The sequence below is a fragment of the Stegostoma tigrinum genome, chromosome 11 (assembly GCF_030684315.1).
Source record: "Stegostoma tigrinum isolate sSteTig4 chromosome 11, sSteTig4.hap1, whole genome shotgun sequence".
In the NCBI taxonomy this organism is placed as follows: domain Eukaryota; kingdom Metazoa; phylum Chordata; class Chondrichthyes; order Orectolobiformes; family Stegostomatidae; genus Stegostoma; species Stegostoma tigrinum.
The window spans coordinates 82,822,878-82,836,211 of NC_081364.1; the positions used below are offsets into that span (position 1 = coordinate 82,822,878).

At 39.7% G+C, this 13,334-nt stretch overlaps 1 protein-coding gene across 2 annotated transcripts in view; it reads left to right on the plus strand.

The window, feature by feature from the left end:
• The window catches only part of LOC132210170 (ral guanine nucleotide dissociation stimulator-like 1), a 49,819-nt gene extending 37,389 nt beyond the window's left edge, over window positions 1-12,430 (plus strand). For both annotated transcript variants that reach the window (XM_059649588.1, XM_059649589.1), the window contains 6 exons: window positions 95-310; window positions 2,334-2,437; window positions 3,225-3,303; window positions 6,095-6,127; window positions 9,834-9,893; window positions 12,375-12,430. In XM_059649588.1, coding sequence (XP_059505571.1) covers window positions 95-310; window positions 2,334-2,437; window positions 3,225-3,303; window positions 6,095-6,127; window positions 9,834-9,842 — 441 coding nt within the window. In that variant the 3' untranslated portion in view covers window positions 9,843-9,893; window positions 12,375-12,430. The remainder of the gene's footprint in view (window positions 1-94; window positions 311-2,333; window positions 2,438-3,224; window positions 3,304-6,094; window positions 6,128-9,833; window positions 9,894-12,374) is intronic.
• Window positions 12,431-13,334: the final 904 nt, after the last annotated feature.

Genomic DNA, 13,334 nt, shown 5'->3' on the forward strand with positions numbered 1-13,334 from the left:
ACCCATGGATGGACAAATCTTGTTTGTCGTTCATTGCTTAAAACATGGCACGACTGACACCTTTAACCTTTGTTTCCTTTTTATTTTTGATCAGGATCTTTTTTGGAAACTTGTGCCCAGCCAATGTTTAGGGTCCATCTGGTCTCAACGAGGGAAGGAAGAAAAACAGCATCTGGTATCAACCGTCCAGGCCACCATGACACAGTTCAATAATGTTACAAAATGTGTCACCAGCACCATATTAAGACCTCAACAGTTGAAACCATGGCAGACGGCTAAAATCATTGAGAAATGGATTGATGTTGCCCAGGTACACTATTCTTTATTGGTTTTTAGCCTTTGTGACATGTTAAAGTCCACAGTGCATGAAACAACCATGGTGGAAGAGAGCAAGCCATTAACACTATGTGTTGATATGTCCAAGGTTTGAAAGCCTCTTGAATTGGTGAGCAGAATACTTTTCTGAATAAGAGTTGAATGCTTCATGGAAAATCCTAGCATTCATAATTTCTGTAGTGCTGGCTGCTAATAGTTCTTGCCTCAGTTTACAGTTGCATTGAAATATTAATGTAATTTTTTCTAATCAAAAATATTTATGTGGATAAAAAAGGCAAACTGATTTCAGATTTTTACTGGCCCTTCAAAAATGAAGTTAGTTATTGGGCATTACATAGTGTTATTTGCCTCCCTTCCAAGCCGTAATCAGTTTATGAAACAGTGTACATTTTATTCCCAATGTTCTGCATTCTGTGTGCCTACATGACGGCCCTTCAGTAACTTGCCTGGTTGTCTGTTTCCTATGTGTTTGCCAAAGGAATTTGTCTCAGCATGTTAGTCAGCAATCGGGAAAAGAGTGAGGAAGGGCTGTCAGATCTGATACCAGGTTTGTACTTGTCGCCAACATGTGGCATTCCCACTCGTACATTTGGAAAGGATCAGGATAGGAACCGAGTAATTAACTCATTAAGTAAAGGAAGTAATTGATTCTTCCTGATTTTATAATCCAAAATTGCACTGGATTTTGCAACAAAACTGTACTTTCAATGTATTTTCCCGTATACACGTGACAACAAAATATTCATTCATTCGTAAGGTTTGGAATGAAAGTTCACAATAATTCTGTTGCCAGCTAATTTAGAGAAGTCTGGTTTGGGTCTTGGCAACACTGCCTGCATCAGTTTTGACTCGTTAAGAGTCTTGAGGCATTAATGGGACCTTGATGGGGATTTGAAAGTCTGTCTCCAGTTTTACAATATGGAGCAGTTCAACCGAATGTAGGCTGACTCCCAGTAGTAGACATGGATGAAGGAGTTGCTGACATATACACTGGTGCTATCAAAGGCTATTCTGAAGAGGAATCACCACCTTACTTTGATCACTTGGCTGACTTTTCTAGTTCTGATTTTGAGTTTTTACAATAGTTGGCAAGGAGTGGCTTCCATGTTGAAGTGCCCTCCATTACTTCCATTTTACTGCAGCAGCTTTATTTCCCTGAAGCCGGAAGACTCTGGGCTGGAGAACCTACCTGCTGGCCTTAATCAGATAAGGCACTTATGATTATGCCAATTGACGCACCTTCAAAGAAATCCCAAATGGTGTGATCACCCTGCCCCTCCCTAGCCTTCCTCCCCAAGCAGAAGTGGCTTTGAGACCTGATAACAAACACTCGCAGGCTTCCTCCTCGTCTCCACCACAACCCAAAGTACACATTTGGGAGGTTTGATTTGATCCAGTTTTCTCCCTACCTCCAACAGGTTGGGGGGGGGGGTCGTGGAAACAGATGAAGGACATTCAGCTGCTAATCTAGGTAAGATTAGTTAACTCAGTATCAATAACGTAGTGATTCATAAAAGTAGACCCAATTTCCTGATTTGTCTGTTTTCCCTCGAATGAGTATCTCACGTGACTGGTCCTGCCCTCCTATTCTGTCAGATAATACAACCTATCATTCATTTATGAGCAAAATGTGATGGATATAACAAAGATGATTACCCCGCCTCCACCCCCCTACCTTCGCCACTTCTACCACTCAGATGTCCATGTCTCAATCCTACTCATTTTAAGCTCTCCTTTGGTGTCAGTAATCATATCTCACCAGTCACAGGCTGGCAGTAAGTGAACTGAAAAGGTTGTCTCAGAGGGATACAAAACTAATATCAAGGTTTGAGTTGCCAAGAATCATGGAATTCTTTCCCTCAAAAAGTTTGTTTGTTAATGCTGTTATTTTCTCAGCTAACATTTTTCTGATAGAACCTTTTTAAAAAGTCTGAGGTGTTGGGTAATGGGGAGTCACTGCTTTTTCCACAGAACTCACGGCTTTTTTTCTCTGACAGGAATGTCGGATCTTGCAGAATTTCTCGTCAGTGCATGCTATTACCACTGCATTGCAATCAAATAGTGTGTTCAATTTGAAGAAGACTTGGGCAGCCGTGTCAAAGTAAGTCATTGTTCAGAAAGAGCCTTGTAATATTTATTTAATAAATATGAGGTAGGAAATTGCAGGTTTGACCTCCAGGTTTACTTGCACAAGCGATCTTCACACGCTCGGTGCATTAACAGGATTACCAGAGGCACTACAGTGCAATCCTAACAATTGGCTAATTGGCAGAATCTTTCATTCTTTCACGAAGGAGCGAAGAGTTAATTTGTTTAAGTGGAAAAAGAAAACTGTTTGGCAACTTGAAATATTTAACTATCGTGTTCCAAAACTGATCTGCTGTTGGATGTAACGTAACACAGTTTCCTGTGGATATGCTGTGATGGGGTGATATAAGCCGGAGGTTTGTGTGGGATGCTAAAATACAAAGACAACAATTATTTTAATCACCCAAGAAAGCACTCTATAACACTTTGAAGTGCACACCTGTAGTTTATGTTCGTGTGCCTCAGACCATTTGATCATGGTTGTTTTTTGTAGGCAGCTTGGGAATGAAATCTCTCTTGCTGCAATGAGATTCACCAAAACGACTGCACTCAAGAGCTTTTGCGGCACAATGGCAGTATCCCCATCCCTGGGTTTAAACAATCAGGGTTCAAGTTCTACCTGCCCCAGAGATTGCCAAAACATTTCTGAACAATTTGGTTAACATAACTATACTTATTGTAAAAATGCTTCACTGCCATTCACTCTCTGTATTACTTGCTTATTTGTCAGATTCCGTATCAGCTGTTTGTTATCTTGACTCTATTCTGTCAAGAGTAATTTGTCTCATTCTCTTGACTAGGAGCAGTAAGATAACATTTGAAGACCTTTCAAACAATGAAGAAGATAACTTTATAGCAAGTAGAGAGCTGCTAATGGAGGTAAGGTGTTGCACTTGGCCCAGTGTGACTATATTCAGGGCATGATCAATAGTTTCTAGTAAAATATCTGCAATGAACTCAGTTGGTGACTGAATGCATACAGATTCTGTCAATCAATACTGCAACAGGTGTATATGTATTGCAGTCCAGGTGGTCTGGCTTGGCTGAAGTCTTCCAAGATTGTTTTGTCATGATTCTTATAATTGCTGATGATATTGCAGTTAACATTTTAATCGACATCTAATTTGGTGATACTGCAGTGATGCAGCCTTCATAGATTATCTTTCTCAGTGTTCATTATCTTGGAAATTTGAACTGAAGCAATGTCTATGATGCAGTAATGCAGCCTTCATAGATTATCTTTCTCAGTGTTCATTATCTTGGAAATTTGAACTGAAGCAATGTATATGATGCAGTGATGCAGCCTTCATAGATTACCTTTCTCAGTGTTCATTATCTTGGAAATTTGAACTGAAGCAATGTCTATGATGCAGTGATGCAGCCTTCATAGATTATCTTTCTCAGTGTTCATTATCTTGGAAATTTGAACTGAAGCAATGTCTAAAGTGCGATATGTGCCAATTTCTTTTTCTTTTGCTTTGTACACCTCAAGGGCCTTGTAATTAATAAAAGCCAAGGCAAAACATTAAGAGATTTAACTGGTTCTCATAAGTGTTTTTACTCAATTACCATGTCTTCCTTTTCCTGTTCTCTGCAGTCAGAACTATTTGCTGCGTAGGAATGGAGAGATATTCATATCTCTTTGTTCAGTATTTCAGACATCAACTATCTAGTTTCAACTAGCTTGGACGAAAACTGACAAGTTTCTAGCCATTCCTCCTCACTCCTTTTATCATGCTCTTTGTCCACTCATTTTGCTCCTGAATTTGACAAAATAACAGAATAATTGGTCAGATATAAATATTTTGGTGCCACTTTACCAAACTAGTTGTCCAGCTCAGAAAATAGTCAACGTTTTCTTATTCTCTAAATCATTCTTAGATGGAATTGAAACACTTTTAAGCTGGTATTTGAAGAGCGAGAAATGCAGTAATCATGCTAGCATGTTGTCAGTTTGACAGACACTCCATTTTTCAAACTGCTCAATGTTCTAGTTGCAGTGAACTATCTTTTTACATTGCTTTCCAGATGTTTGCCCCAGAATTTCTACTGCCCTGCTGTCACACTTTGTTTATTGTGTGTTGTGATTGGTGCACTGTACAGAATTTCAACATATTTTTCTGATCTAGATTGAATCTAAAAGTAGGTTTGCTTTTATAATCAAAAATGTGTGCTCTGCATGATGATTGTTTTTGTGGTGCAAAATTCTGTAAGTATACAGGGGAAAATGTGAGTTCATGATTGGACAGTTGTATAACTTCCATAAAGCTTTCTCCCAGATTATGCAGCGAATTACAGTGCATGGTTTGCTAATCTTTCAGCATCTTACACAAATGTGCTTTGGCAGTGGTGCAGGGCACCGCAATAGTTCTTGCTGTGTGTACATTAATGTTCAAGACACAAAAGCTCCAAGTGTGAACAGCAGGTTCACAGATGACACAAGAATTGGAGCGGGAGTAAGTAGCAAAATGCCTTAGTTTTGAGGCACACATTGTTCCAGCTGTGGCTCAACTAATGTTATTTACAGTTCCATCATTACCCCTTTGCTGTTATATTCAGGCAAGTATCCAATATTTTACCAACTTATCCACAGGTCCTCCTGCCTTCAAGAATATGTTTATGCACACACCAAAGTCCTTCTGATCCTCTGTCATCCAGACCCAAAACATCAACTTTCCTGCTCCTCTGAAGCTGCCTGGCCTGCTGTGTTCATCCAGCTCCACACCTTATTATCTCATTGAACATATATTCTCCTGACCTATTAGACCCCCAAAATGCTTCACCTCACACTTTTCTGGATTGAATTCTATTTGCCTCTGTTCAGGCCTTCTAACCAGCCCATATGCGTAACCCGAGAGACTAAGGCTTTTTGCTGTTCACAACCGTCCAATTCTTGTGTCATCTGTGAATCGGCTGTTCATACTTGGAGCTTTCGTGTCTTCAACATTAATGTACGCACAGTAAGAACTATTACTGTACCCTGTGGTATGCTGCTGGATGAAAGCATCAAGTTGCCGAAAAGCCCTTCAAAAATCACATTTACTTCCTGCCGCAAACCCAATTTTGGCTCCAATTTGCCAATTCGATGTATCTCCTAGGCTCTTAGGTTCTGAACCAACCCACCATCTGAGACCATTAAATTATTTCTTCAGGTAAGAGAGGTGTCTAATGAAAAGACATTGAGAAGAATTATATTCTTGAGTTTAGAAAAAAATGACGTTTAAACTTGTTGAGACAAAGTTTTGGAGATCTGGTGAGGTAAATTGTTTTTATCTTCAAGCGAAATTGCACGTTACGTAGAAAATTTCCAATCTCCAAATGATGAGGTTACACAAATATTGAGTTTGGTTTCCAGTTCACACATTTTTATTCTGTACAGGTAAATTGGTTACCTGGATGTCACTGCCTATTGAGCAGTTGAACAGCTGAGAATGTCTTCAGCTTGGTACTGACCTACTTGACTGGAGCAAAGGGCTCTATGTAGTGTCCAAGATATGACCTGGTGGTATGACAGATCATTTGTGATTGGCCTTTGACGATATACTAAAATGGAACCAAGTTTACAGAGCTTGTGTTTCACTTCTGATCTTTTAAATTTCATGATCTTGTTGTACTGTTTGATCTTTGTACATTTGAATTAATTTTCTTTGTCCTTGTCTATCTCTTACAGAATGGCTTGATCAACTTTGACAAGAGACAAAAAGTTAGTCCTGAAAATTGCACTGTACAAAATGTTTGGAATTGTATGAAAGGGGAAAAGCATGCTTTTCAATCTTGTGCTGCTTTATTTGCTTGATGGGGGTGTAGGGGGAGTCCCCAACAGCATCCTAAATGTATATGGTCACTAATAAATCCAATAAAGAATTAAGGAGATGCTTTGTTACTCAGAGCAGCCAGAATGCAGAAGCTGCTGCTACCAGGACTCGTTGAGAGGATGAGCACAGATGTATTTGAGAGAAAGTTAGATGTCAGAAAGGACACAGCGGCATATTTAGAGTTTGAAGCAAGGTGGGAGAGGTGTATAGATCAGCATGGAGCAGTTCAGTCAAATAGCCTGCTTTTGCGCTGCTAATGTGCTGCAATTTACCTTTGAACAGTCACAGCCACGCACAGGATATGCTAGGCGTTATGTGAGTGAAGATGTTGTTCAATTAATCTCAGTGTCATGGAAGCTATTTCATTATTGAAGACACTGGATAAACAATCTCTCCATATTAGTATTTTCCTTTAGATGAGAGACATCATTTCGTCATGGGATGTCAGAAATTGAGGGAGTGCACCTGTTTGGATTCTCACTGACTGGGCAGTATGTTTTACTCCATATTTCTGAATTTGGTAATACCAAATTCTCAAACATCCCTGTTGTCATGGCTACTGTTGAGGGTATCATCAACTCCCTATAGTGTGGAAACAGGCCATGCAGCCCAAGAAGTTCATAGGGCCACTCTGAAGAGGGTCCCACCCAGACCCATTCCCCATGTCTAACTCACTGAAGCTAAATATCCCTGGGCACTACGGGCAATTTAGCGTGGGCAATCCACCTAACATGCACATCTTTGGACCTTGGGAGGAAACCAGATCACCCAGAGATAACCCACTCAGATTGTATTTTCATCTTGTACTGCAACATTCAGCAGGCAACCTGAGAATATGAATTTGAGAGGAATTTGACCTTATGGCAAACAATGAATTCTTGCTTACAGAGCTGTAACTTGAGGTCCCTATGAATAGAATAGGTTCCAATCAGAAGCAGCTGACGCTGAATTTGCCAAACTGGGCCATGTGATGTAAAATCAGCTGGGTGGCAAAATAGGCATCCAACGCTGTGTGACTCCAATTCACCAGCTCGGAATGTAATCTGTCAAATGGCCCGCCATTTGTCGTGGCTGATGTGGATGTAGTGAAGTGTTTCTTTTCACTGACCTGTTGAAAACTGGCTGGCACTTTACAACTTGGCAGTAACATGTTGTCAGAGTTTGACTTAGAAAGGTCTGCCCCTTTTTACATGTCAAATTGTGACAAGATTCAACCAAGAAGCCACTGTGGTTGAAAGAAAATAGTCCAGTAACTTCGAGCTGCTCATGGCCCATTCAATTTCATGGTGGTGCAACCTTGAAAAATTAACTCAACATTTTCACCGTCTGTCTTGGTATCAGTTACTATAGATCAGCCACTTATTTTGTACTTGGCAGACTTCCTTTTGCTTGGATGAATGATCTTTCATAACATTTCTTGTCTTCACCTTAAATCAGCTTATGGTTCTTAAGTGAATCTTTTTTTAAAATAATCCATCTTTGAAGCACTGTTTTGGGAATTAGTGTCCTGAAACCATCCTGGATAATCTGTACAGAAATTTATCCTTGAAAAGTCACATTTGTGTCATTTATTTCCAAAGCAGAAATATTTTTGTGACATGATGTACTGTGCACTTTGAATAAAGTTATCGATGCTGTTCAAAATACCACGGACTAGGATTTAGCAGGAGCAATTATAGCAGTTTAAACTTGCCTTAACAGCTCATTATTTATTTGTGTTCTTTCAGGAATATGAAATAATTTTGGGTATCAAATCCCTGCAGTTTGCTTGCTCATCTTACACCCTTCGTCCAAACGAGAATTTTCTAGACTTGTTCTTTATGCAACAATACTTAAGTGAGGATAGCGAGTACGTAACTGGTATTGTAGGAGTGTGCAGGTAAAACAGTTAAGGGTTGTGTGTGAAATCTTCTCTCGTTATAATTGCTGTTTAATGCTAGTGAGCTGCCAGATTGTTTACTGTCTTCCTTTTCCTTGGTTTCAAAGCTTTGACAATGAATTCTGACCTATGAGGATAAAGCCAGTTGCTCAATGAATCAATTCTGTTGCGTTTCATTGGTATATAATAGTGCAGAGTATACTATCACTAAGCCAATGATTGCAGGAAAATGCAAAAAACTTGATGAGTGACCAATTTTAGCAACATGTCCAAGAGCTCCTATTGTGGGTGCACCTACAAATCCAGATGTAAATTGTACCAGTTTTGAGAAATGTTTCTTTTCCTTCCAATTTCTTTTCAAATACATGATCCTATTACTAACATAAAATTAACAATAACCCTACACAATTGGTCAGCATTTTAAAGTATCTTTCAATGGTTGCCTAAAAACATCATTCCCTCATCTCGAAATAGCCACAGTATATTTTTAATAATGCAACCAAAAATAATGTCCAACTGAAAAACAAAACACTTTGCCATTCCTGGACCAGAGTTGATTAAGGAACCAGATTATAGATCACTGAAACTATTTTTTAGTTTTGACAGAGCAGGCTTTGTAATAATTACATTGTTTGAAAACAGTTTGCTTCTTCATAAATTGGTGGGCAGAAGTTCTTATTTAAAATGTACCTGATGTAGCAATTTACATTCCTGCTTTGAAAATCAAAGCTCACTATTAAGCCCATCCTCAGGCTATGGATGACCATGTGCAGCAAGCACCTGGCATTATCGTCAGTTCCATCAGTGGCACAGTCAGAATTGGGCCAACTTCAAACATGGTATTTATTTATAACAGTAATTACAAAATGTTACCGAAATTCACTTTGCATGGATCATAAGTTATATTTAAAGTTCTTTTGGACCTCTCGGATAGTTTGGTTGATTTTCGGACAGTTTGTCTGAAAATATCAGCAACAGAAAGTCTGGTCAAGAGATATACTCCTCATTTTACTACCTCCGAGATGTGGCATGTGGTGTTTCAGTCACCTGAAGTGACTGATTCATGACTACCTTTCATTGCTTGACATTGTCTGTACATTCACTTGACAGTGTGGATGAGGCCCAGAGAAAATCCTGTATAACTTTACAACCTATTGTATCACCTTCGGCACTGGAAGTTTGATTCTCATGTTTTCCAGTTAACTTTTTTCAAGCCCAGTCCTTGTTAATTTTTTCTGTACCTGCTGTAGAAGTTCGAGCATTTTGTTCAATTCCACGTGTTCTGCAAAAAGACTGAGGGGGTTATCGTCTTGGTAAAAAGTTACGCAAAGGAACCGCAGATGCTGGGAATCAAAAACACAAAGAGAAATTGCTGAAAACATTCAGCAGGTCTGGCAGCATCTGTGGAAAGAAAGCAGAGTTATCCTTCGGATCTGGTGACATTTCTTCAGAACTCTTATTGTCTTGATCTGCTGTTCATAAAGCAGAAAAGATCGATGTGCCTACAGTGAGAACTTTTGTCGCTCATTACTCAAAGTAATGTTCGGTGTTCTCCTGCCTGAAAACACGTGCCTTTTGCAAACAAAATTATCATTCTGCAATTTCAAATCTATGTAAATGATTGATTTTGCCATAAATAATAAGAATATTGAACAAAAGCATCTGATTCTTTTTAAATGAATCTTGTCTGAAAATGTTTATTTGCCACCCTGCAGCTCCTCTGAACTCGAGAAACCGCCAAAGCCCAAAAAGAGTGTGTTTAAACGCCTCAGCTGGTAAGTATCCCATGTTAAGCACCACAAATATCTCATTATTTCCTTTATTATTGGGATGAATGGACAGAAAGGTAATTACATCTGTTCCTTGACAAATAGAGACATTTGATGTGTGGTCATTATTGCTTCATTGGAGTGAGATTTTTTAGTAACTGTTCGAGTAATTTGAGATGATGCAAGGAGTGGTGCTGTTATTCTCACCTCGTGCATGTGTCTCGTGTAGACTGATTGATAGAGATTCTTTGCTATGACCATGAGTGTCGAATGTGGACCTGTGATGAGCTTGGTATTGCCTAGCGATTCTCATTTGTCCAGAGAAGTTTCTGCACCATGGCTAAATTTCACCGGAATAAATTTGTTTATGAGAGACAAGTAAGCAAAAAAGGTGTTACAGTGAATTAAATTTGCATATTTGTGGGCCTGTATAATGAAAACTAGCAATGTTTAACAATTTTGAGTGAAAAATCAGATTTGTGTTCTACTTTGTGGGTCAGCAGGCAGCAGAAATATCTTCTGTTGAAAAATTATCAGACATGCTTCTCACATCTGAAGCTCCACCTCAAAATTACTGTCTCAATGGAGTCAAGTTAGGTAAAGGAGAAGCACACGAGATCTAGGCGTTCTTGTACATCAGTCAATGAAAGCAAGCGTGCAGGTACAGCAGGTAGTGAAGAAAGCTAATAGCATGCTGGCCTTCATAACAAGAGGAATTGAGTATAGGAGCAAAGAGGTCCTTCTGCAGCTGTACAGGGTCCTGGTGAGACCGCATCTGGAGTATTGTGTGCAGTTTTGGTCTCCCAGTTTGAGGAAGGACATTCTTGCTATTGAGGGAGTGCAGCGTAGGTTCTCAAGGTCAATTCCCAGAATGGCGGGACTATCATATGTTGAAAGATTGGAGCGACTGGACTTGGAGACTTGAGTTTAGAAGGATGAGAGGGGATCTGATTGAGACGTATAAGATTATTAAGGGATTGGACACTGTGGAGGCAGGAAGCATGTTTCCGCTCATGGGTGAGTCCAGGACCAGACGACACAGTTTAAAAATGAGGGGAAGGCCATTTAGAACAGAGTTGAGGAAAAACGTCTTCACCCAGAGAGTGGTGGATATGTGGAATGCTCTGCCCCAGAAGGCAGTGGAGGCCAACTCTCTGGATGCTTTCAAGAAAGAGATAAACAGAGCTCTTAAAGATAGTGGAATCAAGGGTTATGGGGATAAGGCAGGAACAGGATACTGATTGTGGATGATCAGCCATGATCACAATGAATGGTGGTGCTGGCTCGAAGGGCCGAATGGCCTACTCCAGCACCTATTGTCTATTGTCTATAAAACTCAAATCTCTTTCCATGTAGGTGACATGAAAGTATGTGTTTGTGTTGTTGTGCATACATGTGTAAAGACTTCAAAGTTATTGTTTTTGATAATTTTCCTGAGTTGGGGATATTATCTTATATTTCTGTTCAATAGGGAAGGACTGACCAGAACTCAGCAAAGTCAGATTTTACACCACCTACCCGTGTAGAGTTTCAGAGAAGCAAAACCATGCCTTGTTGCTGTGTTGTGCCTTGCAGTGATCTGGACTGTGACATGTGACTATTGTTATATAGAAACCAAGAAAGAGAAGGGAAACACTTATTCACTTCCTAGGATATCTTCTCTTTACATGAGTGTGGATGTTACATGGATGTGATTTAGGCTTCCGTGGCTTAATTGTGATTCTCGAAGTGCAGGCAATCAACGTTGCAGCATTCGTGTGCAATCTCACATTTCAGCAGCCATCTGCTCTTGCTCCCTGCACTATTTAATGCCCAATATACCAACAATCAGGATTTTCAGTGTGGGAATTTTTTATCATGCCATCTGCTGCACTTCTTTTGAGAGTTTTGGAAAATTTTCGATGTTAATTATGCAATATAAATGCAAATTGCTGAATAGAAATCCTAACGTTTGCAGTACCAATATACTGAAGGCCAAATTCAGAGTTCACTGTCCTACCTTACAAAGTGTTGTATACAGTTTTCTATCAATTATCAATGGTGTTACTTTGTTTTACGTTTTATTTTTAATAAACTGCAGCTTTCAGGATGAAATTACATACACATTAGCATGTGGCCAGGTTGGGGGAAATTTTCCACCCTGTGGGTATTCAAATCCACATTTTTCCTTTCATGAGATTGAAGTTGATAGCAGGTTGAACAAACACTGCAAAAAGCCCAGATTCTTGTGCCATTGGAATATGCAAACATTGTAACCTATTCACATACTCCCTAACTATTAGACAATGTAACGGTGTTCAATACTAGTAATGCGAGCTCTTGGTGTGAGTGTGCCACTATTAATTTCTCACAGGTCAAATGTGGCGCACATCAAACTCCTGGTACTCACATCATCAATATACCTTCATTCTAGTTTAATTTTTTTAACAGTTTCTCTAGAATGCAATGACATTTTCATGTTTGTTGTGTCCCCTTTCCCTTGTGCAGCCTGTTTTCAAAGAGAGGTGTTAAAATACAAAACACTCAAACTAAAAGCTCTGAGCAGCGAGCATCCCTTCAGAATGAGGATTCAGACGACAGCGTTACCGCAGCCAGCATTTTATCCGATTCCAGCCACTTGGAAATGGAAGAGCCGAGCACTTCGCAAAAAGCGCCGGAAAAGGTGAGACAGTGAGGCACTCATCACGTAAAATATGTTGTTCTTGGAGACTCTGGTTTGTCTAATAATGTCCAGACACTTTTTTTCTTCTTTCTTTCCTTCCTTTCTTCTGCCTTCCTGCCGTCTTATTATCCTGACTACACTTTGGCAGTCAAGAGGATACAAGGGTACTCAGTGATACCGTCCCAGCCATTGGAGCTGGATGGCTGCCTAGCCAATCTCCTTCGCCTTTCTTTTAAGAGCTATTAGCCGAATAGCCATTTTGATGTTTCAGCCAGACTGAAATCCTTAAAGTGAATGCCGTTCCACCAAGCATCTTCATACCTGGCTGCTGCCAGCAATTTTCCGTCCCAGGTCCCACTTGCCAAAGTTGGGTTACTTGCTTTCAGAACGAAGGCAAGACAGCTGTGCAATTCCCAGCCAAATTCAACCTTTGTGCTGGTTACTGAAGCATTTGATTCCAGAAAAGGTATTATTCGCTCACGAAGTGAGAGCTGATTTTATTTGTTTTTTTTGAGTTGTGCTGTTGGCTTTGTTTTGCTTAGATATTTTATATGATTTTATACTAATAGCCAAAATATTTCATCTTTAATTATTCACAGCATGTTTAATTTCTACACAGTAAATTTTAGTGCATGGGGTACATCTGTCGCAGCTTGAAGCGCACTGCCCACAAAAACAGTATTTAGAGTATGTTGGATAGGTCTTGATCCAGCAATTGCAACAAAGTAATGCAGCTCTCTGCATGGAGTCCTCGTGACTGCACGTTTTGTTTTTCTTCAATATTT